Source organism: Hipposideros armiger, unplaced genomic scaffold, assembly GCF_001890085.2.
Source record: "Hipposideros armiger isolate ML-2016 unplaced genomic scaffold, ASM189008v1 scaffold_51, whole genome shotgun sequence".
NCBI lineage: Eukaryota > Metazoa > Chordata > Mammalia > Chiroptera > Hipposideridae > Hipposideros > Hipposideros armiger.
Window position 1 is genome coordinate 5,288,323 of NW_017731401.1, and position 26,196 is coordinate 5,314,518.

General features: G+C 39.3%; 1 protein-coding gene across 8 annotated transcripts in view; it reads left to right on the forward strand.

Annotated features, from left to right (window-relative positions):
- The window catches only part of RAB3IP (RAB3A interacting protein), a 36,413-nt gene extending 31,531 nt beyond the window's left edge, over positions 1-4,882 (forward strand). For all 8 annotated transcript variants that reach the window (XM_019640571.1, XM_019640570.1, XM_019640574.1 and 5 more), the window contains 3 exons: positions 1,188-1,287; positions 1,378-1,447; positions 4,214-4,882. In XM_019640571.1, the coding sequence (XP_019496116.1) occupies positions 1,188-1,287; positions 1,378-1,447; positions 4,214-4,296 (253 nt within the window). In that variant the 3' untranslated portion in view covers positions 4,297-4,882. The remainder of the gene's footprint in view (positions 1-1,187; positions 1,288-1,377; positions 1,448-4,213) is intronic.
- Positions 4,883-26,196: the final 21,314 nt, after the last annotated feature.

Consider the following 26,196-nt stretch of genomic DNA (forward strand, 5'->3'; position numbering starts at 1 on the left):
ATCCTTCCCAAGCTAGTAGTTTAGTGTTTTTTAGAATATTGTTACAGGTCATTAAAGGAGTTTATTAATAAAGGAACAGTGAGGCAAAACTTATTTGAAAGGACAAACATTCTTTTGTGATTGGAATGGCCACCTTCAGAATTATCCTGTGTTGTATACACATTCTCCATATGTTTTCTTAATATGGAGGCACGTATGTATATTTTTTGTAAATATAGCTGAAATTTATTGTTCATTTAATGTATTTTTCTTTATAATTTATAATGTTATATAAAATGCTATTGGCCACTTTATTTTACTTAGAGCTACACTAATTTTGCATTGATACAGGGAGTGGTAGTTGTATTCAACCAAGCTCCTAGCTTCCTAGGGTGATAGCGGGACTGCTGCAAGTCCAACCTGATAGACAGACAAACTACATCCTATTAAGCAGTAGAGTGAGTGACAGGAGGTCCACCACTTAACCAACAGCCATTGAATATCTGCCGTGTCCCAGGAACTTGCTTGGTGCCAGGCATTTAAAGATGAGTAACATCCAGTCCCTGCCTTCAAGAGGCTTACAGCCTAATTCCAACCGGAAAGCCCTGACGGCAAATTTTAGACTTTATAGTATGTAAATAGGTAGACAGGATGGTATGTCTAAATGTAGTGTACCCTTTATATAATTGTTAATATTCAGTATTTTTGTGAGTCATTCTTTTGTATTTCTCACTCAGGCTTTAGGTACCACATTAAATGCATAGAAACCAACCAAGCACACCAGAAAGTACCCAATCTGGGAGCTGTTATCCTACAAGCTTTCAATAGCATGTTTTGAGACTTGAGTCATCATTAGGTTTTTTTCCCAACTGAGGAAGAAGTTGGAGTCCTGATGGAAAGCTGAGAGCTGTCCTGTATCGGATTACTCATTTGTAAATTTGCTCCAGGATAGGACATACATTTAAAACATTTAGTTTCTATTTCTAGAACCATGGTTAATGTAATGCTATTAAGCTTATACTAGAATGTAAATCCCAAAATGGGGGCGGACTTGGTCGTTTTCATCATGATAGCCCAGCATCTAGAACAGTGCTAGGTACTTAGTAGGTTCTCAAATATTTGTTCTTAATGAATATACAGCTTGCACAGAAGGTAGGGGCAAAATGCTTTTAATTTAAAAAAAACTAAAATGTGTTATTATTTTACAGAAAATGTGCTCTCACTGGCCAGAGTAAGTCCTGTAAACACAGAATTAAATTAGGGGACTCAAGCAACTATTATTATATTTCTCCTTTTTGTAGGTACAGGGTAAGTAACTTAACCATGAATTTTAATAAAGCTCACTTTTTTATATGAGACATTTGATATTTTATGACTTTTTTTTTTCTTTTGGCCTAGATCACTTCTGTATGTAACTTTTTTACATACATTCGATATATTCAGCAGGGACTTGTGAAACAGCAGGATGGTGAGTGTTTCTAATTTGTTACAAAACATTTACATAAAATTTCAGTAAAAAGTATAGGTCATAGTAGTAATGCTCAAATAAACTTTATTATTGGTGTATTTATATCGAGTCTCTTAATAGTTCTAATAAAGTGTGTAGAGAATTTGAGAACAAATGTTTCTTTTAAAGCATATTGTGTTTAATCCTTATGTTTGCCTCATTTTACTCTAATTTTGAGTTTTAAGCAGAATGAGTTTTAACTCTTAAGAAGTAAACCAGATAGGAAGTGTAAAGGGAGTGCAAAGCTCATTGAATTTACTCCTTGAAAGATACAAATGAGCGAGCTCTAAACATGGTCAGATTTATTTTAACTGGTGGAAACCACGAGGAGCTAACATTTTTTTTCTGTATTTTCTACTTTCACGTGTGAATTAATAAAGTAGTCATGAGGGTAATTCTGAATGGAATACAGATTACTATATTCTAAATTAGCGGAAACATGCACATGATATATCCAGGAGAGCCAACCTCATGCAAGTGTTTTAATATTTTTTTAATATAGTTTTTCGTGATTACTGATGTGTTTATAGCCAGATATCTTTTTTTAGTAATTTTTTATTTTTCAATTACAGTTGACACATAGTGTTATGTTAGTTTCAGGCATACAACATAGTGATTAGCCATTTATAAAACCCACAAAGTGATTACCCCGTAAGTCTAGCACCCACCTGACACTATATATAGTTATTACAATATTATTGACTATATTCCCTATGTGTACTTTACATCTCCATGACTGTTTTGCAACTACCAACTTGTACTTCTTAATCCCTTCCTCTTTTTCACCTATCTGGCAGCCATGAAAATGTTCTCTGTATCTGCGAGTTTGTTTTTGTTTTGCTTGTTTATTTGGTTTCTTAGATTCCACATATAAGTGAAATATGGTATTTTGTCTTTCTCTGCCTGACTTATTTCACTTAGCATAATACTCTCTAGGTCCATCCATGTTGTTGCAGATGGCAGGATTTCATTCTTTTTTATGGCTGAGTAATACTCCATTGTATATATGTACCTCCTCTTCTTTATCCATTCATCCGTTGATGGTCACTTAGGTTGTTTCCAAATCTTGGCTATTATAGCCGAATGTCTTAAACACCAGGACTATGGCCGGACAGCTTTAAAGCAGTGCTTCCTGAGGACACATGATTGTTTCAAAACAGAAATAACTGATACTGGGCTAGGGACAAGTCCATACCAGTTTTGTATTTGAAGTTGTGGAAAATTTTCTTTATTATATATATTTTTGAAAATATTCTTATACTTAAAAACCACTGTCTTTCAATCATGTAAATCAGTGAAGCTTAATTCTGTGGAAAAATTAGTCATGCCCATAAAAACTTAAGTTTAGCATTTCTCAAGCTCTGGTATGTTACAAACAGTCATATTAATGTAGAAGCCCATATAATTATATTTTATTACCTAAAAGAATAAAGGTGAAACCTGTCTTTAATTAATGTGGAATTTCAAAAAGCTGTGTAGCATACAAGTAGTCTTTAAACTGTACAATACCTTTTATGACTAATAAAATTGTCTTTTTTTGAATCCTGTTGGTGGATAATATAACTTAGGCTGGAAAACATGATTTATGTTATGTTAATGTGCCAAGCATATTTTTCCTCCTTATTAAAATAATAAGTTTCCATAGGGAAGGCTGAAAGATAATTTATGAAAATAGGAAGATAGTGTCATGAGTATTGGGGAAATGATGGTGATAAAAGTGATTTCTTCCCTGGTTTCCATCACTCTTCCACTTGACAGTATTTGATACACATAATATACTATGTGGGTTTGTAGTAAATAAATATTATTAATGTTAACACCTGTTGTTACCTGTGCCTGTGCCAAAAGAATTTAGGGCAGGTAAATCTAAAGCAAGGTTTCTCAACGTTGGTACTGTTAACGTTTTGAGCTGGGTCATTCTTTGTTGTGGGGGCCTATCTTGTGCATTGTGAGATGCTTGACAGCATCCCTGGGCTTTACTCACTAGATGCCAGTAATGAAACGTGTACCCAGACATCGCCAAGTGAACCCTTGGGGACAAAATCTCCCCTGGTTGAGAACCACTGATCTAAATCAGTCTAATCTGATTATATGTCAGATGTAGACCTTTTATTGTATGAAATATAGAGCCATCTTTTTTCTACTTACAGAGGGGGCTCACAAAAGTAGAGATAATTGAAATTTACAGTTCATCCTCTACATTTATTTTTATTTCTAATTTGAGCCATATACAAAACTTTCCCTGTTATTAGGCACAAGGAATGTTACTGAGTTCTCCGGACTGTTTCTTGTTGTCCTTTTCACTCTCTTTTCGTGTTAATGAAGAGTGAAATGGCCAAGATACAGCAAACTAGAGCACGAAGACCCAGAAGTTAAATAATAACTCTTGCATAATTGAGCATTGAGTGTAATTACTTATGATGGCAACAGCATTTACTCGGGACACTGAAATGTCTACCTTCTGTTTGGCTAAAGTGATAGTCATTGATGTATCTAACAAGTAGTTGTGGCAAATTGGTGAATATTCCTTCTTTATTGATAAAACTGGGATACTTACAAGAATATGAAAAAGTTGGTGTGAAATAGCGATAGAATTCTAGGTATTAGGCATGTCATTAGGAAATGCCAGTTGGCGTTTCAGTTAATCTTCAATGTTCAGTGAAACAGATTAAAAATACTTACGATGGTACTTTGTGATTCATGTGTCTCTCTTTTCTGTTTGTATAGTTGATCAGATGTTTTGGGAAGTTATGCAGTTGAGAAAAGAGATGTCATTGGCAAAGCTGGGATATTTCAAAGAGGAACTCTGATGCTCTACCTGGGACCATGCATGAACCTCCCTGAATATCTGGAAAATGGCTGAATATTTTTGTTGTTACTTGATATTTATTTCCAAGGAGTGGGCCCAAGACTTTTTCCCTCTTTTGCAAATTACACTAAGAAGTACTGTGATTTCTTTTAAACTGACCTATGCTGTGTTTGCTTATTCTTTAGTTGAGCACACTATAAAGAATTACAGGTGTACTAGTGATTGTAATTTATAGTTGCAGGAAACAAAAGCTAAATAAATAAATGTTAGATTGAATGTGTTTTTGCTTTCTCTTCTAGCTCTGACATAGCATATGGGGTCAGTTGAATGTATTGAATTGTAGTTTCCAAACTGCACAGCAGCCTATGAGAGTCAAGGAAGAAGGCTGAGTGGACAAATCAGCTTTAGTCCCTCCACTTGAATGGCTCTGTTTTTGTCTTTTATATATTGGGATTCAAAACAAGATTTTACTTAAAGATTTCTGCGGAAAAGTTTGAAAGTTACTGTTTTAATCATTCTGTCCTTTGTAATTTAAAGAATCCCTGTATTATGGTGATTAATTAAATATAATAAATAGAGGACAGTCACATTTTATCCCAGAGATGCATTCTTTAACATCTTGATGTAATATATTCATACTGTAGATATGTTGAGCACTGTACTAGGCATTGAAAGGATATAAAGATAAATAAGGAGTTTGATGTGTGTGCAAAGTTTTGAAGGGGTGTGGGTTGAAAGAAGGGTACATACAAAGTATACACTGATCATAGAACCACTTGATCTCTAAGTTCCAAATTGTAAAACTGACATCATGTAGAGAACTATTTATTAAAGTTATTTATAAAGAGTTTCATGGTTGAAATATAGTAAGTGTAGAAAAGCAAAAAGAAGAAATGAGAAATCACCTCAATCTCTCCGCCTACAGAAAGTTACTGTAAATATTTTTGAAGAATAGCCTTTTAGCTTTCAAATGTTTCCTACTTACGTATACACATTTCCGAAACAAGTAGACTTTCTTACTGTTTTAAAACTTTAAATATTTTTTCTATACATCTTAATCACTCTTAAGGTTTTGATTATGGGATTCTAATATACGAGTATATATTTACCACCTCCTATTTATCTGTTCTTCCATCCTTGGACACTCCAGGCTGCCTCCACATCTTGGCCATTGTAAACAGTGCTGCAGTGAACATATGGATGCACACATCCCCTCGAAGTAGCAGTTTGGGTTTCTTCAGATAAATACCCAGAACCGGGTCCTTCTTTGTCTCTTGTCGTAGCCTTTGTTTTAAAGTCTATTTTATCTGGTATAGGTATTACTACTCCAGCTTTTTTTGCTTTTCCATTTTCATGAAATATCTTTTTCCATCCCTTTACTTTCTAAGTCTGTCTTTCAATCTGAAGTGAGTTTCTTGGAGGCAGCCTATAAGGACCTTGTTTTCTAATCCATTCAGCCCTCCTATGTCTTTTGATTGGATCATTTAATCCATTTACATTTAAAGTAATTGTTGATAGATATGTAACTTGCCATTTTCTTATTCATATTTTTGATTTTTTTTAATCTTAAGTCCTCGTAACATTCCTTGTATTACTGGTTTGGTGTTGATGAACTCTTTTAGCTGTTTCTTGTCTGGGAAGTTCTTTATTTGTCCTTTGATTCTAAATGATAGCCCTGTTGGGTAGAGTAATCTTGGTTGTAGGTCCTTGGTTTTCATCACCTTGAAAATTTTGTTCCAATCCCTTCTGTCCTGCAAAGTTTCTGTTGAGAAATCAGCTGACAGTCTTATTGGAGCTCTCTTATAAGTACTAGTTGCCTTTCTCTTGCTGCTTTTAGGATTCTCTCTTTGTCTTTAACTTTTGCATTATACTTATAATGTGTCTTAGTGTGGGCCTCTTTGGGTTCATCTTGTTTGGGATGCTCTGTGCTTCCTGGGCTTGTATGTCTAGTTCTTCTGCCAGGTTAGGAAAGTTTTCAGTCATTATTTCTTCAAATAGGTTCTCAATCCCTGCTTTCTCCCTTCTCCTTCTGGTGCCTCTATGATGCTAATGTTGTTAACGTTTGATATTGTCCCAGAGGTCTCTTAAACTATCCTCATTTTTTTAAATTCTTTTTTTCTTTTGCTATTCTGATTGGGTATTTTCTGCTACCTTGTCTTCCAAATCGTTGATTTGATCCTCTGCCTTATCTAGTCTGCTGGTCATTCTAGTGCAATCTTCATTTCAGTTGTGGTATTTTTCACTTCTGACTGATTCTTTTTTATGGTTTCTATGTCTTTTTTTATGCTTGTTGAAGTTCTCACTGAGTTTTTTGAGCATCCTTACAACCAGTGTTTTGAACTCTGTATCTAGTAAGTTGCTTGCTTTCATTTTCTTTAGTTCTTTTTCCGGAGTTTTCTCATATTCTTTCATTTGGGATGTATTTTTTTGTTTCTTCATTTTGATTGCCTCTATGTTTCTTTGTGTTAGATAGCTCTGCTACCGGCCTTGCCAGGTGGTCTTTTGTAGTAGGTGCCCTGTGGGGCCCTCGCACAGTCCCTGGTCACCTGCTCTGGGTGCTCTAGGCGTGTCCCTTGTGTAGGTTTTGTGTGCCCTTCTGTTATAGTTGAGCCTTGATTGCTGTTGCCATGTCAGTGGGTGGGGTTAATCTCAGGCTGACTGGCTGTGGGGTTTGGCCACATCCACAATTTATGGGCGGCTGTGAGGGTGGGTGGAGCTTACCACATGGAGCAGGATTCGCCCCAGTGGGTCCTGGTGCCTGTTGGGACCACCTTTTGTGTCTGCCACCTGTGGGGCTAATTGGGTGGTGCTCTGCTGTGGTCTGAAGCTAACCTCCAAGTATGTTGGATCTTGGGCCTCTTGGAAGGGGCTCCGGTGCAGTTTCAGGTCAGCCACTGCCTCTGACTGGTCGGGATCTATTTGGTAGGAGCTACAAAGCGATCCACGGTTGGTTGCTTACTGTGCTGGACCTGAAGGTGTGTGGGAGAGACCGCACTGTGAACTGAGGACGGAGCCGGCACCAGTACTAGGTCTAGGGTAGCTCTGCAAAAAGCCAGGACAAACAGGCCTGGTGTCGCCTGCTGCCGGTTGCTGGCTCCTGTAAGGTTCAGAGTAGATAAAACCTGCAATACCGAGTTGGGTGTGGTGGGGTCTCAGTGAGTCCCCAGGGCAGAGCAGCCGATCTCACCAGGCCAATCAGATTCAGATTTGGCCGAAATTGTAGGGGATGAAACTGTAGGGGACAGGAAAGATGGTGCCCATCTGCTGGCTGCAGGGGAGGAAGACCTACTGGAAAAATGCTGACTGTCCTCCAGGCTGCCCCACAAGGCTACACACCTCAGTCTATGCCCCGTATGCTTCTGACGCTCTGTGAGTCACCGTCCCTCCACTGGAGCCCAAGGTGAGTGCCTGGGAGTGAGAGAGTCTGTGTGTGGGCCCTTTTAAGAGGCTGTCTGGGTTTCTGGCAGCCTTCTGTCCCACTTGGATGGTTGGAATCCCCACTGTTTTTCAGAGCCAGATGTTGTGGGCGGTCCTTTCCTGGCACCAGTACTCCTGGAAGCCTGGTGGGAGACTGGGGTCCTTTGCTCCTCTGTGGGGAACTTCCGTGGCTGAGATATCCCTCCCAATTTTTATCTGCCACACAGATGTTTGTGGCCAGCCTGTTGTGTGTCTCCACCCCTCCTACCAGTCTCAACACGACTTTGTATCTTTAGTTATAAAACTTCTGTTCACCTAGACTTCAGATGGTTCTCCAGGTTGATTGTTCTATAATTTAGTTGTAATTTTGATATATTCATGGGATGAGCCAAGCACAACATTTATCTACTCTGCCATCTTGGATTGTTTCTCTCTCCAAATTGATATTTAGATTTAATGCATTTCCAAACTAAGTCCTAACATTTCTCCTGGAGTTGACAAACTGATTTGAAATTTTTATGTGACAGAGTAAAGGATGAAGAATGACAAGGGCACTTTGGAAGGAAAAGGAGGGAGAATTTATCCTACTAGAAGGGCTTTTTTTTTTTTTAAGATTAAATGAATTCATTTTTTAGCTGAGCCATCAGCTCAGGCCAGGAATTGAACCGGCGACCCTGTGGATCAGAGCTTGCACTCTTGAGTGAGCTCTTAACCAACAGAGCCACACGGCCAGCCCTAGAAGGGCTTTTTGTGAGGCTCAAGTATTTAAGAGAATGTGACATTCATGCTAAAACAAACAAAATGGCCAATAGAGCAGAATAGAGAGCCCCAAAGCAGACCCATACATATGTGTAAATTTCATGTTGACAGAGAAGGCATGATAGATCAATGATCAAACTATTAATTAAATGGAGCTGACAAGAGAAATTTAAAAAATTAGATCTCTTCACACCACACACAAAAAACAACTCTTAAATAACCTGCAACTTTAAAACTTCTGATGTAGAAAATAGAGTTGAAATTATAGGTGAAATGTATTGCAAAAATACAGGTGCGTATCTTCCTGATCCTACTTAAACTGGAAGCAAAAGAAACCATAAAAGAATTATAAAAGTGCTGTGTTTAAATTGTGATTTTAGAACTTCTGTCCATTAAAAGATTAAAACTAAACTACAAACTATGAGAAGATATTTGCAAAACTTATAGCCAGTAATAGTTTCAGGAATATATACAGAAATTCTACAAATCAACAAGAAAAAGACAGTCAACCTGACAGAAAAATGGGCAAAAGACTGAAACAGGTCCTCCTCAGAAATGGAAATGCATTTGGGCCAATATATTGAGATTTTAATGTCTGTTAATCAGAGAAATGAAAAGACTACAATGACATGTTGAACTGTCATTTAACTGGTAAAAATGAAGTCCAACAAAGTCAAGTTTTGGAAAGAATTTCAATCAATAGAATTACTCATCCAAGTACATTGCAGATGGGAGTGCCAATTGCTATTGTCACTGTGAAAAACGATTCATTTGAAAGTTGAAAAGCAGTTCCACTTATAAGCATATAGTCAAGAGAAATACTTGCACAAAGTGCCCCAGAATACATGTACAAGAATGTTCTGGAAAAAATCCAAATGCCCATCGATAGGGAGGGTAAAGTGTTGAGTGCTTACATAATGGACTATTAATGGCTGGCAAAATGAATGAACATTGATTGGCTACATGCAGCACAATAACAACACAGATCGAGTGAAAAAGCAACTCTCAGAAGACTATATGACATAATACTTTTCTCAAAAACTAAACTGAAAAATTGTTTAACATATATATATATATATATATATATATATTTTTTTTTTTTAACTATTTTAAAAGAACAAGGTAGTGATAAAGTTCAGGATGGGATTACCTCTGGATGTGAGGGAGGTGAGAGAAGAGAACTGGGAGGAGCAAATGTATGAGTAAGTGATTAACATTCCCTAGTCCCTGGGTTCATTTGTCATTAAAAGTAAATACATGAATGAATTAATTGATAAGAGAATCATGCACAAACCATTGGTGGTGCATTATGAACCAAGGATTATGATTTTTTCCAACTATATGCACTATATATCCAAAACAATAAGTAAAAGGAATGATGGGACCTGTTGAAATGTATTTGGAGAGAGGAGAGGAGAGAAATCAGGTCTGAATCCTAGGCTTTTGGCCTTAGCTATTGCTGCAATTTATTGAGGGGAAATCGGGGATAGGAACAAATGTGTGTGGAATGGACGCAAGAATTCAATGTTTGACACATTGTTCGAGATGCCCACTAAGCTCCAAAGTGGGGATGTTAAGTAGGTATGGGATACACAAGGCTAGATTCAATGGTAAGGTGAGGGCTAGGAGATAAATTTGGGAGACGTTCACCATGGGATCAGATGGGAACTTTTGGAATACTTGGGAGTCACAAAAGTACAGCACCGAGCCCTGAGTTACTACGACAGGGAGACAGAAGGCCTGCGAAGAGGATTGATCATGAAGGCGCCAGCAGGAATGGCAGGGCAACGGAGCGGGAAGGAGTGTGCTGATTTAAGTTCAGAGCATTTCTAGACAGAATTTAATTGCCCAGACTACCAATTCTAAAAAGGAGGAAAAACGGGCCAGCCCAGGGGCTCAGTTGTTTGGGAGTTGGCTTGGGAGTGCAAGCTCTGAGTGGCAGGGCCACCGGTTCAATTCCCACATGGGTTCAATTCCCACATGGGCCAGTGGCGCTGCGCCCAAGCTGAGCTACCGCTGAGCTGCCAACATGTGGCAGGATGGCTCAGCAAAAAAATAAATAATTAAACGGAGGAAAAGGCTTTTTGATAAATTTCTATAAATAGGTTCGGAGGTGAGGAGAGACCTTGGCCTAAGGGGGAGAACTCGGGATTAGGAGTCACTCAGGAGACTACATTATCCAGACTTGGTTCCCCCCAACCTGAGAAGTTAGGTCACTACTCTCTGGCCTCCTCAACAAAGGCTGAACCAGGTGTTTTCCGTGGTTTCTCCCAGCTCTAAGACAATCCACAGCCTTTGGTGAAGCAATTACACTGGAAGAACGAAGAAGATGTGGCTTCTGAGCATTGGGTCTCAATCCTTAAATGAACTTGAAACCACCCACTTACCCACTTAACCACCTCCACCTCCAGCACCATGTGAACCCTGTGTGTTTTTGTTTTGTGCATCCGAAGAGTCTAAAACAGGTCTGCTTTTATTCAGAAGCTTGTTTTTAAAAGTTGTTTTTTGTTATTGTTTTTTCCCATGTAACTTTTCCCCCTATAAGACACAACATTTAAAACAGAAAATTCAAAATAGTGTGAATTTGTAGTTGTGTTTAACTTCTATGCTAGAAAAGTTATTCATTTTTTTCATGGAATGCTGTCGTTACCATCTCCATAGACAACTAAGTTTCCTGTTTTTGATACGTAGACAAAGACCCAGCAGTATCTAATTTTTGTGTAGAACTTCTAGAAAAAGAGACTTCCTTTTCATTCATTCACACACAGTTGAGAGTCCCATGTGTGCCAGGTGCTATTGTAGGTGTTGGAGATAAGCAGTGAGCAAGATGGGGGGCGGTCTTGTGAAGGGAGGAGAGCAGGCAGAGCATTGGAAGCTGGTGTAAAGCTCCTGTGGAAGAAATGAACTTGGCATATTGGAAAAACAGCAAGGAGGCCTAGTGTAGAAAGAGAAAATTGGAGAAATAGGCAGGGGTCAGACCATGTAGGTCTTTGTAAGCCAGGGTTGGGAATTGGGAGTATTCTGTGACAGCTCTGGTTACAACTAGCTGGCTCTTTCTTAGCCCAGCTTTTCAGTACTTGAATCCCCAGAGCTTTGCCCTGCCCTCACCTACTTCTCTTTATCTAAACATTCTTTAGATCATCCATCTAGGCCCCTGGCTTTGAAAACTAAGTCAATCGCTCATAACTGATATTTTCCATTCCCTAACTGCAGACTCTCGTATCCACCAGCCTACTCAGCCCCTCCACTTGGATTTCTAATGGGGATCTGAAACCTAACAGGGTTGAACACTTGCCCAGTTGCTTAAGCAACACTCTAGAGCTTATTCTCTTTTTTAAAAAAAAATTTTTTTTATTGGAGGATGGGAACAGCGCTGGGGAATTGTGGGAAGGGGAACAGACAAGTTGCTGTCCTTTTGTTCTTCAGTCTAGTTGTGGAGGACGTTGCTTCACTGGCCTAAGTTGGCACCATCGTTGTGCTCTTCCCAGGCGAGGCAGATCAGTCGCCGGCTTCTGGACGGCCGCTCACTGCGGCTGCTGGCCGCTCACGCTGGCTGCCCACTACACACGGTAGCCCATGGCAACCCACTGCCACAGGGACTGCAGCCTACGCAGTTGCAGGTGACTCACGGCAGCCCAGCTCCAGGTTGAGCTGTTGTTCAGCATCTTAGCTGTAGAGGGCAGTGTCACTGGCCCTCATATGTGGGATCCAAACCAGGGCCCTCTGGTGTCCCAAGCCAGCTCTTAACCATCGCACTACTCGGCCGGCCCTCTAGGGCTTATTCTTGTTTTCCCCATTTCTGTCACCACCAATCCAATCCATCAGGAAGTCCCATCAACTATCTCCAAACCATATCTTGAATCCGTTCACTTTCCTCCATGTCCTCTCCTACCACTCGGTCCAGGCCAGCATCATCTTTCACCTGGACTTCTGCAGTAACCTCTTCCTTGTCCTTGCTTCCACTCCTGCCCTCTACAAGTGCTGACACAGCAGCCAAAGTGATCTTTTTAAAACATAAATCAGATCATGTTACTTCCCTGCTTGAAGTCCTCTAGTGGATTCCCATTGCACTTAGAAAAAAATTCCAACTTGACAGGAAATCTTCATCAAGTTTTCATTGTTAACAGAGAAATAATAAAAGTCAGCTTTGAAAACAATGCATGAATCTTTTTAAAACTAAAATAATAGTAATAATACCACAGTAGAGGAGCAAACTTGCTAAAATACAGAGAATAGAAACCCTTCCTAAAGGCAGCTCTCAGGGAAGTCCAAGTCCATATACAGACTGTGATGTGAATACTAGAATTCTGGAGCTTAGGTCTCAGGGACAGTCTCAAGACAGACAAGGTTCCTACCATTACATCCCCAGCGTTAACCCGATCAGCTCAGCTTTTATCTGTCTACTGGAGTTCAGGAAATGTCAATACCAAAACAAATTCAAACCACAGCTACATTAGATTACCATTCAAGAGAATGCTTCTCTACTGAAATCTGCAAAACGGGGGTGCCCAATAGAATTAGGAAACATTAGAGATGTAAAGATCATAATCTAGGAAATATGGGCAGTATTTGTTATTCTCTGAGAGGGAGACACTTCCACTTAATTCCCAGATACCTCCAGCTGGACTGTGCCCTCAGCTGTGTGCTCTGGACTCATGAATTAATACAAATCTGTTTTCCCGGCTTTCCGATAACTTTCTTCTAAATTCTCTTTACTTTCCTCAAATCCTGTTGGTTGTTATAATTGTGTCTTCACATGTGTGTTATTTGTCTTTGACAAGGTTTTGGTTTATTTTTGTTTTCATTTTTAAACAAATTAACTGCAACATTTTAAAATGAGATAATTAAAATCTGTATTTTTTTTTTTTTTTTTTTTTTAACCGGACCCATCCCGCCACCTGTTGGCAGCTCACGGCTGCTCAGCTCGGGCTGACTCGAACCACTGTTGCTCAGAGCTCAAACTCTTGAGCGAGCTCTTAACCAACTGAGCCATTCGGCCGGCCCATTAAAATCTGTATTTTAATTATTTAAAATCTATATTTCCAGCATCTCTTTTAAAATTGGCCATTTTAACAACACTGAGCCCACATTCTTGGAGGAAGTTGGGTGGCTCCCCCTGATGGGTGGCTCCACCCTTTCTCGGGGCACTTGCTCTCTGGTTTGCTGTATGCCCCACCACCCCTGTCTTCCTGACACCGAGACTAAGGGTCAGTTGTCAGTTATCAATATGCTTTCATGGTTGGTTTTTCTCATTTTGACCCATTTTACTCACTAACCTGCCCAGCCCTATAAGTAGTTGAGCTTGGGACCCCAGTACTAACCTTTGCTTTTCTGCCCATTTACTGGAATCTATTTTTTCCTTTATGATGTTTCCTATCACTCATTGCTCTGATGCTGAGAATGTGAAGTGTCTGGGTGAACTGCTGAATAGGATCCTGAATCATCATTTGCTTGTGGATATAGAGTGATCACATACTTCCATTGGCCTCCAAGAAAATTTGGCTGGGAGCTTCTCTTGGAGTCTAGATTTAGCCATAAGCTACATGTTTTAGGCATATTCATTCATATTACACCTAAAAACATACAAATCCCTTTAAAAAACACACTTGGCTTCTTCCTTGTTCCCCATATCCAATCAGTAGCCAGTTCTTGGCTCTATACCATCTTCAGGCTTTATGACTACCTACCTGGATAGTTGCAGTAGCTTCTTAACTTTAGTTACTGCACTGACCAACACATCTGAACACAGCTACCTTTCTGAGTTAGATTTAATTATTACCATGCAACACAACTACCCAAATAGAAGCTGTTGGTAGATGTAAGTAGAATGAATATGCATGAAATCAAATTCAGATTTAGCCTAACATTCAAAATCTACTAAAATCCTTCTTCAGTCTATTTCTTATCTCTCACTCTACAAAGTACACACTGTAACACCCATCGCTGCACCTGTGCTCTCTCTCTTCCAAGCCAATGCTCTGGTTCTTAAAGACATATCCATTGTTTGTTTCCTTGAATTACAGCTCTTTGTGACACCTTTTCAGATCCTCCCAGATTAAATTCATCTTTCCTCTCTTTGTTCTCTTGGAATGTTTTTTCTCAGCTCTTATCAGAGTTGGCCTTGAGCTATATAGTTCCTTGTGTTTTTCTCCTGCCCTAGATTTGAACCTATGGAGGGCAGGGACCATTATTTACTCATCTTTTTACTCCCTGCACCCAGCAGAGTTTAGCACAAATGGAAACAAATAGGAAATTAATTTCTTTGAATAACTTGATGACTTGTCCTTAAAGATCTGTGGCTCAATGTGACCTTCAAAATAGAATTCTAGTGGAGTATAGTATGGAAGTGGAGTCAAGGGAATTGTAATAGATATGTATGATATTGGGCGGGGGAAGTGGGGCGGTGGATTGGGGGAGGGGGGTTGTCACTTCGAGGGGTAAAAAGTATAACTATTGTACTGTGTTGTATAGCTGAAACTAATTCTAAAAAATGTGTATTTCACAATAAAAAATAATTTTAAAAAATCAGCAAATCACATATTTTCTAAGGATAAATAATGTTTGTGTAATACAATAATATGCAAAGTTAAAATAGTATTTAAAAGACCCTAATATAAAATATTAGTTTTAATAAGTTCCAACTTAAAAATGAAAAGAACAAGGATTTTCAAATTATCAAGAGTAGAAGGTAGTGGAGGAAAGAAATGAACGAACAGGACAAACAAAAAATCATAGACACAGACAACGGTTTAGTGGTTTAATAGAGGGTCAGGCGGACAGAGGGAGGCAGGTAGAAGAGGGTAAAGGGGGTCTAATACGTGGAGATTTGACTGGGTGGTGAACACACAATGCATATATATAGATGATGTATTACAGAATTGTACACTTGAAACCTATATAACTTTATTAAGGAATGTCACCCCAATATATTTAATAAAAAAATTTTTAAGAAAAAAAATAAAATTCTAAGCCTCTTTTTTCCATCCCCAAGATAAAATTGGTTTGCTTATTTTCAGGGAACAGTTTATATGTGTGAAGTTTTAAAATAGGAAGTATATCATATTACCTATGCTAATTCTAACAGTAATGAAACAATTAGACAAAGTCAGAATGCAGGACATTCTATAAGACCATGGCCCTGGACTGTGAAAAAGGGTCAGTGTTATAAAAATCCAACCAACCAAAATGACAAGGAGAGTGTTCTAAATCTTTAAAAGGACATAACCAAAGGCAATGCATGTACATTTACTAGATCCTTGATCAGAAAACAAAAACTCATAAAAGATATGACATTGGTGGAAATGATATGAGCTATTAATATTAAAGTTGCATGTCTTGGGTATAATAATAATATTGTGATTAGATGTCCTTGTTAGGAGACACACAGAATTCTGAGTGAAATGTCAAGATGTCAGCTATGGCTTAGTTGGTTAAGGGCTCGCTCAAGAGTGCAAGCAGGGTCGCTGGTTCCATTCCCGGCCCAAGCTGAGCAGCCGCTGAGCTGCGTTGGCAGGATGGCTCAGCTAAAAAAAAAAAAAAGATGTCAACTACTTATTTTTAAATGGCTCAGTCAACAAAGTATATTTATATATCAAAAAATACAAAGCAAAAGTGGGGAAAATATTAGTAATTAGTAAATCTAGATGACGAGCATATGGGTATTTCATGGTACTATCCTTTCAGTTTTTCTCTAGGTTAGAAACGTTTTCAAAATGAAAAGTTGGGGGAAAAGAGAAAAGGAAGGGACTGAAAGAACTGGTTTATTTTCCTAATTTTAGTCTCTTTAGGCTACATTAAATAAATAGCTGAGCAGTGAAAATAAAACATTTATTTGGGTATGGCTTTTATATTTAGGAGTGAAACCAGCTAGTAGTGAACCAGAAACTCGGTCGTAAGAGTTATTAAATCAGAAGTGCAATTTTGCTGATCATTAGAAGTCAGAGGGACTTCTAAATAGTTTATAGTTTATACTTTTCAAAGAAAATAAACTCTGAAGGAAGTAGACTAGATGTGTGTGTACCAAAGGATATAGGTTTTCATTATGAGTAAATTTGGAAATATTTAACAAATCCTAACTTTTCATTTTCACAGGCCTGTTGAAATTATCTGCTATTCTAGGTAGCTATCAAAGTAACTATATTGATTTGCCCCCTATCAGCTCAGCTTTTATCTGTCTACTGGAGTTCAGGAAATGTCAATACCAAAACAAATTCAAACCACAGCTACATTAGATTACCATTCAAGAGAANTATTTAACAAATCCTAACTTTTCATTTTCACAGGCCTGTTGAAATTATCTGCTATTCTAGGTAGCTATCAAAGTAACTATATTGATTTGCCCCCTTTATCTAGGTGTGGGGGGGAAAAAGCCTGTATCTTTGCTTGGTTGTGGCTAAATCTATCTGGTTGATAGAATGGGAGATATAAAGTATTGGCGTAAAAGGACAAATGGGAGATAAGACGATGTATTTATTGCCCATTTAGGTAATTACATGTGTCACTAAGGACAAAGGTCCTTAAAACAAAGACGAAAGGCAGAGTAGGAACATTTCCCTACAGTAACATAGATGGATTTGCTACCACTTCCCTCTTCATGAATATATATTTTTTTCTGCATAGTTGCGTATCCTTCTCGTTTTATAATCATTTTGAGAACTTAACCATCTTTCTGGGCACAACTTGATGGCTGAAGATATGCTTCACTCCAATAAAAAGAAAATGAAGATTTTCCAAGCACACTCATAGGCTTCGAACCGAGAGGACAGCCCTGACTTCCTGATGTCTGGTAAACCCTGTTCTGTGAGGAAATATTACTAGGACTGCAGCACCATGGATGTGGTTGGTGAAAATGAGGCTCTGCAGCAGTTCTTTGAAGGTAAGAGGCCAGTTGCCAACATGAAATTCCTGCTTCTGAGAAATGGCCCTGCTCGCTATCACTGTTTCACCTTTCTGGGATTCACTTAAACTTGGCCTTGGAAGAAATGCAATTGTAATAACTGTCCTGAAATAGAAGTGGGGGTTTATTTGCTGCATTTGGAGCAAAAATCAATGGTATAGCGATTTAAAAAAAAAATACAGGATTTCCATCCTATAGTTTGGTTAAAAGAATCAAGGGGTCATCATACCTATGTTACTACTATTTGTCCCTGTCCTGTGCTAGACCTTATTCCTTGTAATTCCCTACATTTCAAAACATACAGATTTGTCTTATCGCTAAAATTATTAAATATAGCACAAGAAAAATGTAAAATTTTATTTAAAACAGTTTTTCTCTTGGTATCGTTAAAACAGCCTCAAAGCGCAAGGGAATACCTCTTCCCTGATTCCCATCTTCGTTTTTCACAGTGTTTTACAAATGTGTCACTGAATAATGATTTGTTTATGAGGTTAGATATCTTTTTCATCAAAGAAGAGGCATGCTATAGGACAAGGTTGGACAGGTTTTCTTCCTTCTAAAAACCCACAGTGGCAGTACAGCTTCTTATATTTAGTTGGGTGGATATTCTAATGGTGGGTCTATTGAAAACACCAGCAAGGACTTGCCATCTTGTTGCACGTTTTAGGTGAGCTGTTGGGAGACCGCACGTCAGTGCGGCTTTAGTTTCTTATCAGCCATGCTCAGACTTCCATGTGAAGGGAAATACGACCATTATCTTTTACACATTTCAAGGTGTATCCCAGGAGGGAGTGTGAGAAGAATCGAGGACAGACCTGCTCATTTACAGAATCCAGAGGTCAGGTAGCAGTATATTGAGAAAGCGCTGTTAGAATTTCATGTGATCAGCAAAGCATCTGACAAATACTAGGTGTTTAAAGGTTGAATGGAATTGACCCGAGGCCCCACAATGATGAACACTAAAGAGCAGTCATACCAAAGGAACAGTGAGATTCTAGGTCATGATTAGAAGGAATCGACACAATACGGTTGTTTCTTGGTAGTGGCTTGAATTTTGCTAACGTGGCAAGAAGGAATACATGACCAAGAAAATTTAACATTATCTCAGCCCTGTGATCCATCCCATTGAGTGTGTCCACCTGGGTCATGCTTGGCGCACAGTAGGCATACTAATGTTGCTTGGTTGTTATTGCCTGATTTTACATCCTATGTAACTTTCATTCCAGCAGTATATAGCAAGCTCTAAGCTACAGTTACATCTGTTTTATTTTAGAGAGACCACCAATTCATTTTATAAATGCAAAAGATCTCCTTGATTTCTTTTTCTTTTTTTTCTTTTAAAGATTTTTATTGGGGAATTAGGGGGATGGGAACAGCGCTGGGCAATTGGGGGAGGGGGAACAGACAAGTTGCTGTCGTTTTGTTCTTCAGTCTAGTTGTGGAGGACGTTGCTTCACTGGCCCAAGTTGGCACCATCGTTGTGCTCTTCCTGGGTGAGGCAGATCAGTCGCTGGCTTCTGGAGGACCGCTCACTGAGGCTGCTGGCCGCTCACTGAGGCTGCTGGCTGCTCACACTGGCTGCTGGCTACATACGGTAGCCCATGGCAACCCACTGCCACAGGGGCTGCAGCCTATGCCGTCACCGGCGAATCATGGCAGCCCAGCTCCAGGTCGAGCTGTTGTTCAGCATCTTAGATTAGAGGGCAGTGTCACTGGCCCTTATATGTGGGATCTGAACTGGGGCCCTCTGGCATCCCAAACCAGTTCTTAACCATCGCGCCACTCAGCTGGCCCTCCTTGATTTCTTTTAAGAGCTGGAGAAAGCCTGAAAAAGTTCATCTGGTCTACTTTCCATTTTTTGGAAGTGCTATTTTACCTAGGATCCTATACTGTCCTGGTTTGTACTATTTTCAGAAGTCTCTGGGGATGTAGTTTGCACAAGTCCCTTGTGTAGCTTGTTGCAATATCTGATTATTATAACAGTATCTTTCTTAGCCTAAATCAAACTCTTTTGATCCATGAAGCCTATTTCAAGGGGGGGGGAAATCATTTCTCCATGGAAAGCGAATAAAATCTTCAATGTTTTTCTTACATTATCCTTGAATCGATAGATGGAAAAGATAGTAAGTTTTAGAAATAAAAATGGAAGCACTAGGTTAAGTGACCTCCATCCACACACCTAAAAATCACTCTAATTCTCAATTTTTTATTACCTCCACTCCAGCAAATACTGATCACCTACTGTGTACCAAGTTCAACAACCACCTCTTTTAAATAATAGCTTGATTCCAGTCCACTGTCTGCATTTGCTTTGAAAGCAGAAGAGGCAGATCAGTTACTCCAGGGATCCCAACATGTTCTGGAAACTCAGATACCATGTGAAATGCTTGGCTTTTTCAGCAAAGCTGATACCCCTGTAAAAGAAAAGTTGTCAGAACAGAAGCACATTATTTTATTTACAATAATGAAAAATTAGTGGTGGATTAGTTAAATAATTTATGGTTCTTCCATGTAATGGAATATTTTGTAGCTGTTAAAAATGGTAAGGGAAAATGTTTATGATATAAAGGGGAAAAGTGGATTACAAATTGACATATATAATATAATTGGATGTGTGTGTGTGTGTGTGTGTGTGTGTGTGTGTGTGTATAGATATATATAATAGAGTTCACCCTCAGGCATTATTTTAGAGCAGTTTTAAAACTATAAATTGTAAATATCTGATATCAGTGCAAATGATTTTGGTTTATAGATATGCAAATGAATTATGTCACTGCGGGATCAATAGCTCCTGTAAAAGTGATTTTGCATTTGTAAATTTATTTCATGGCATATCTGGATCTAGATATTTATTTATATCTATCTATCTATCTATCTATAGATATATCTATCTGGATATCTATATCTAGAGATGTATCTGCTCTTTGAATTATATATTTATATATATACAAATAGATCTATTATTTGAATTCTCTTTGAACCAGTTGTAGCATTTTCCTGCTTCCTTCATTAAGTAAATCAAATCTTTTATATACATTCATTTTATATTTGTATAAGATTCCTGATATTATCTTTAAAAATGTATATCCTTCAACACTTGCAAAACTTTAAGTTAGTTAACATGAAAACTTTGTCAATTTCACCTTACGTTTGAACTACATTAATAACATTTGTTGAGCACTTACCCCATGTCAAGCATTATGCTACTCACTTTACATTCATGATTTCATTTAATTCTTACAACAATCCTCTGGATAAAAAGGAATAATAAAGTGAAGCACAGTAAATCCCATTCCTCAATTTATTTATTTTTGAAAGCTGTGCCTTACATTATTTTTTAAAATGTTTTAACAGTTTTATTTTACATAGGATGCCTCATTTACAAAAAACCATAGATTCCAAGTTTTTCCATGAAAGTAATCACAATAAAATGTGATATTCTTAGTGTGTCAACTCTAGGAAATTTCCCCAAATACTTTTGTGGCTTGATTTAATGTGTATGCTGTTTTTGAAAACGTAAGTTAGAATATCACAGAAACAGACTTAGCCAAAAGAGGTTTATATCCAACTTTGAACAAGAGAGCTCCATTTTGATGTTCCACTTAACAGAGCCAAAACTTATCTTCCTTTGCTGTGACCTTACATTCTTAATTTGCTTTCTTATGGGCATTTCTTTGGGACAACTTTCATATCAGAGGACTCATCTTTTATTCCCAAGCTTTTTAGAATAGTGTATAAAAACTAATTTGAGAAGAGAATTTTGTTATTCATGATATTTATTCTTTAAAGAGGCAATTTTCTGAGTTGGTGAGAAGCTATTTAGCTCATCTTTTTTGTAATGTCCTGATGGAAGTTCTCACATGCTTGCTGGCTGATTGTGACAGCAAAAGAGTCCTGCCCTGACTGAACTGAGTGGGAAAAACTACATGCTAAGAGTAGCTCACAAGGAAAAGCACAGAGGGAAACGGGCCGACTGAAACTCCAGCTCACTTGTTGAAGTTAGGGCTTAAGGGAGGGTAGCTCCTAGGACCACAGCTGTGGACAGGCAGAGCCCCGGCAGCCCCTGCGATCTAAGAGGAAGGAAGGCCATTCAGGAAGCTGCTGTCAAACAAGCCTCAGACATTTTCTGCTCCTGTCTCTCTACGTAAGGTTTAAATTTCTAGGCAGCTATTATTAAAAGAGGGTGGTAGGTATGCAGGCTAAGCAAAAACATCTGCTGCCCACACGCTGTACAGGAATGCCATGGAGGTGCCAAGTGTTTAGGAAAATATGGAAAATGCTGACGGCTCTGGGACAGAAAGCAGTGACCGAATTGCCCGGCCCAGGTGGGATGGATCCAGAAAAGCTTCAAGGGAGGGGAGCGTAAGCAGAACTGTTGAGTGGAAAGGAGATGCAGCTTGGAAAAGTGCCTACATGGCATACGGTGACATTCAATGACATGTATAGAATAAGTGAATGAAAAAACTGTGCAAAAGACTATCCTATGCCACAAACAATCATTGGACTCTAGCCTCAGGGAACCCAGCAAGTTCAAATATAGGAGAAGGAAAACTTGCCCAGGAGAAAGGTCCAGGGAGTAGAACAAACAGAGGCAGTTGAGACAAAGTATTGCTATTTGGTGGAAAGCCTCAGATTCCATTATTACCAGAGATAAAAGGGTAGATGTCTTAAGTGGTCCCTGTATATTATTTCTCCAAAAGTGAAACCAACTCTGATTGGTTGATGTTTCTGAATTCCTGTGAGAGTTATCGGAAGCTCTGAGCAGTGGGGTGCAGGGCAGAAGCTGCCTGGGGGAGGGCGGGGTGGGGTGAGGTGGGGGCATGGGCAAGGCTGCCTGCCTTGCAAGCAAAGGTATCTTTGACCTCAGGCCAGTCTTTCTTTCACTTTGGGACCACCACTTTCTCACCCTCTCAAACCACCAGCACCCTTATGCGCTCTTACTTCTGTCCAAGTAATAGCTGAGCTTGCATGGAAGGTACAAATGGCAAATGACCTGATGCCACCATATATCTCTATAGAGCCTATATCCAATGTGCTTTCATAGAACATGAAGCTGTTTTGATCAAATGAGTCAAAAAAGGTTACCTTCTCTAAGGTAGGTTCAGCTAACCTCTACTGCTAAAATTTTGAACGTCATGTTGCATCCTACTGTCTCTGAAATTATCTCACAGAGGCAGGAGCTCTGTGTATATTAGTGAGGCAGCCTCAACTTCTGTGTGGAGACAGCATGGACTTCCCAGGAAACTGGGAAGAAAAACACACCAAGAACAAGAAAAACCAGCCGGGTCATGCGAGCAATTTAGGATTATCTGAACATTTCTATCTGATGCTAGCACATGGTTAGAAGCCGTGTTATCATGGCATGAAGCATCCACGCCACAGACATGTGGGCTTGGTGCCACCGAGAAGAAATCTCTTTTCTTCTTTCATGCTGGGATCCCCAAGGTGAAGGCGATTTCATTCGAATTTCAAATGCACCATAACTAGGTCAGAGCTAACCTCCATCACCTGCACTCAGCCTGCACTTGAGACCTGCCAGGGCTGTCGCTATCTCTAGGGATCCCTGGAACATAACCACCCAGACAGACCCTCTCCTGAGAGGAGGCGCCACAGCCTCTGGTGTTATTGATGTTGTCGTCTTTTTTGTTTTTGCACTTAGAACTAGGTTTCTGGAAGACTCCACAATATCTTGGAAGCTAAACATTCAATACACAGACAATTTTGGAAAATATAAACTAAAATAAAAAGATAGGTTTCACTGTAATCCGACCATTTAGTGATAACTTCTGTCCACAGTTTGGTGTCCATCTTGTGTATTTTTTAAAAACAAAAATGGGATTATACTATTTATACTCTTTAATAATGAAAATTGTCATGGAATATACAGTGCCTATCTGTTCATATCGTCACTTATTCATCTATAATGGGAGTCTGCAAGCTATGGCCTCACAGGTGAAATCTAGCCTGCAGCCTGACTTTGTAAGTAAAGTTTTATGGAATATACTCATTCATTTACAGATTATCTATGGCTGCTTTGATGCTATCATGGCAGAGCTGAGTGGTGGCAACAGAGACCAAAAGCAAAAATAAAAATGTCTGCTAACCTTTGATCTACAACCTAATTAATAATAATAATAATAATAATAATAATGAATAACTGTTATTTATTGAGTATTTGCGATGTGCTAAGTATAAAATAATACTTAGGAACATGGATTCTGAGTCAGTCATCCTGCATGTGAAACCTGGCTCTGCCTTTTTTTACTATCTCTGGGATGATGGATAAGTAAACTTCTGCAGGTCTTCGTATCCTTGTTTGTAATAAAATGGGGACAATTGTATTATCTCATAATGTGGTTGTGAAGCACTATGCCTGGCACAGAGAGCTTAATAAATGTTAGCTATTATTATTCTCATTGTTCCTTTATTATCGTTTTCTTTGTTTAACATTAATGCAGCCCTGTGAGGGATTTTTATCTTCCCATGAGATATATGAGGCCGACGGATGTTCAGTAACTTGCTTAAGGGCCATTCAGGTTGTAAGTGGCAGTAAGGTCATCCTTTATTTCTTTCCTTCACATATTCCACCAGCCAACTGAAATGAGCCACAGGCTGCCCTACTGGCCAGGGATTCAGCGGCGACCAAGCAGAGTCCTTGCCCCAAAGTGGCTCCACTTCTAGCTGAAGGAAGAAGACAAAATAGATAATCAAATCAACAAGATGATTTTAGATATGAATAATGAAGAAAATATAACAATATAATGATGCAGAGAGAGACTGACGAAAGGAGGGAGAGTAGTTTACTTAAGCGAAGGTAATCGGGCTTCTGAGAAGGTGACACGTAAGCTGAGGCCAGCACAATGACTGGGAGCAAGTCATCCATCAGTCATCATCCATCAAAGAGCATTCCAGGCAAAGGGAACACCTGTTCTAAGTTCCTGAGCTTGGAGTAGAGCGGGGTGAGGGGGCAGTGAAGGGGACAGGGGACAGTGTTGAGTGACAATGGGGAGGGTGGCAGGAGATGACATCGCAGTTTGGAGTATTTTTTTCAGCATGAGAGGAAGCCAGTGGAGAGTTTTAAGCATGAGAGCAGGCAGGACGAAGGCAGAGGAATCAAGGACAATGCCTAGCTGTTGGCATCAGTGTTGGTGGCTGTTGGTCCAATGTACTCTGGCTTCTGTCCCGACTTAATCTTCTGAAATTTCTCCTAATTGCTTAGTCACATTAAATATCTCCAGCCCTCATCTTCCTGACGCTCTCTCTGGAGTTTGTTCACCATCACCGTTGTTTACTCGTGGAAACGCTCTCTTATTTGATTCCATGGAATCTTCCCTCTGGTTCTCCCCCAGCCTCTCTCCTCTCAGGCACTTTCAGTAGTTCACCCTCCCCCTTGTCTACGCAAGTCCTGTTTCGGAAACTCTTGTAGGTGAGCACCAAAAGCTTACCCTGAATGGTTTCATTTATTTCTATGGATCAACATATCCCAAACTCTATTGCCAGGCTCCAGACCTATATTGACAGCTGTTTAATGTACCTATGTACGTGCATGGGTGTCCCTCATGTCCCCAAATCAATACATTCAAAGTGGAACTCATTATCTTTCCCTCCTTTCAGTCTTCACTGCCTCCTGTATTCCCTTTGCTCTCCAAGAAACCTCCCAAATAGAAACCGGGGTGTCACCCTTGATGACCCCTCCTATACTCTTACAGCTAATCGTTTACCAACTTTTGCTGCTTCAGCCTCAGAAATGCCCTTCAGCTGCAGCCTCCCCTTTGTTTGAAAGTTCATCTCTTGCAACAGCCTCCTGACTTCTCTCCTTTTGTTGACTACCTTCCACTTTGCTGTTGGCTCAGATGAATGCTATTGTTTAAACATTTCTGTTGAATCTGCATTGCCTGAGCTTAACATAATGGTCCCCATGGAACGTTCCAGTCATCTTTATTTCTGGGGCCACTCCCATACTCACAACTGTTAGAGGTGTAAGTGGTATTTGGTGTAAGTGGTTAACAGCATGTTCCAGGGCCGGAGTTCTAATCTTAACTCTGCCTCTTGCTAGCTGTGTGATCTTGGGCAGGTTACTCAGTCTCTCTGTGCCTCGGTTCTGTATCTACAAAATTGGGATACTGCTAGTCCTTGTCTAATCGGGTTATTGTGAAGGTTAAATGATCCAATGTGCGTGAGGTTCAGAACAGTACCCTAATTGCTACGTGTTTGTTACTATCATTAGATTATTATTATCATCATCAGTATTGTTCTTATTGTTATTGATTCTCCAGCTACAAAGTTTTTTTTTCAAGTTACCTTGAATACACCCTGCACTTTCATAACGCTGGGTCTTTGACTGTACCTCCTGCCCAGAATGTAACTCCCTACTTCTTCATCTAGCAAATGTCCCTGGGCAAAGATAGAAGCAAAATTCTCCATGCTTCTCCAACACTTTGTTCATGCCTTTGGATGCACATCCTTTACATCAAAGTTCAATTTATCTCAATTTCAATTTCGATTTCAAGTTCAATTGCAATATGTTTACATATCTCCCTCACAGAAGACAGCGAGCACCTCCAGGTGAGGCCCTGACTTTCTCTTATCAGCTTTGCAGGCTTAGTGTTGAATGTAGCAGTTATTTTAGAAAGGAAAAAAAGAGGAAGAAAAGAAAAGTTTGTTAAATATGTGTTAAATTAATGAGATTCTTGACTAAAACTTCTGGTGGAAAAGCAGGAGCCTTGATTGCATTACAATACAAAGGTTTGTGCTCCTTTTCTTAGACATTTGATTATCAGGATGACCTCTGGAGTAAGGCAGCTCATCAATGTTTTTCATGTAGATTAC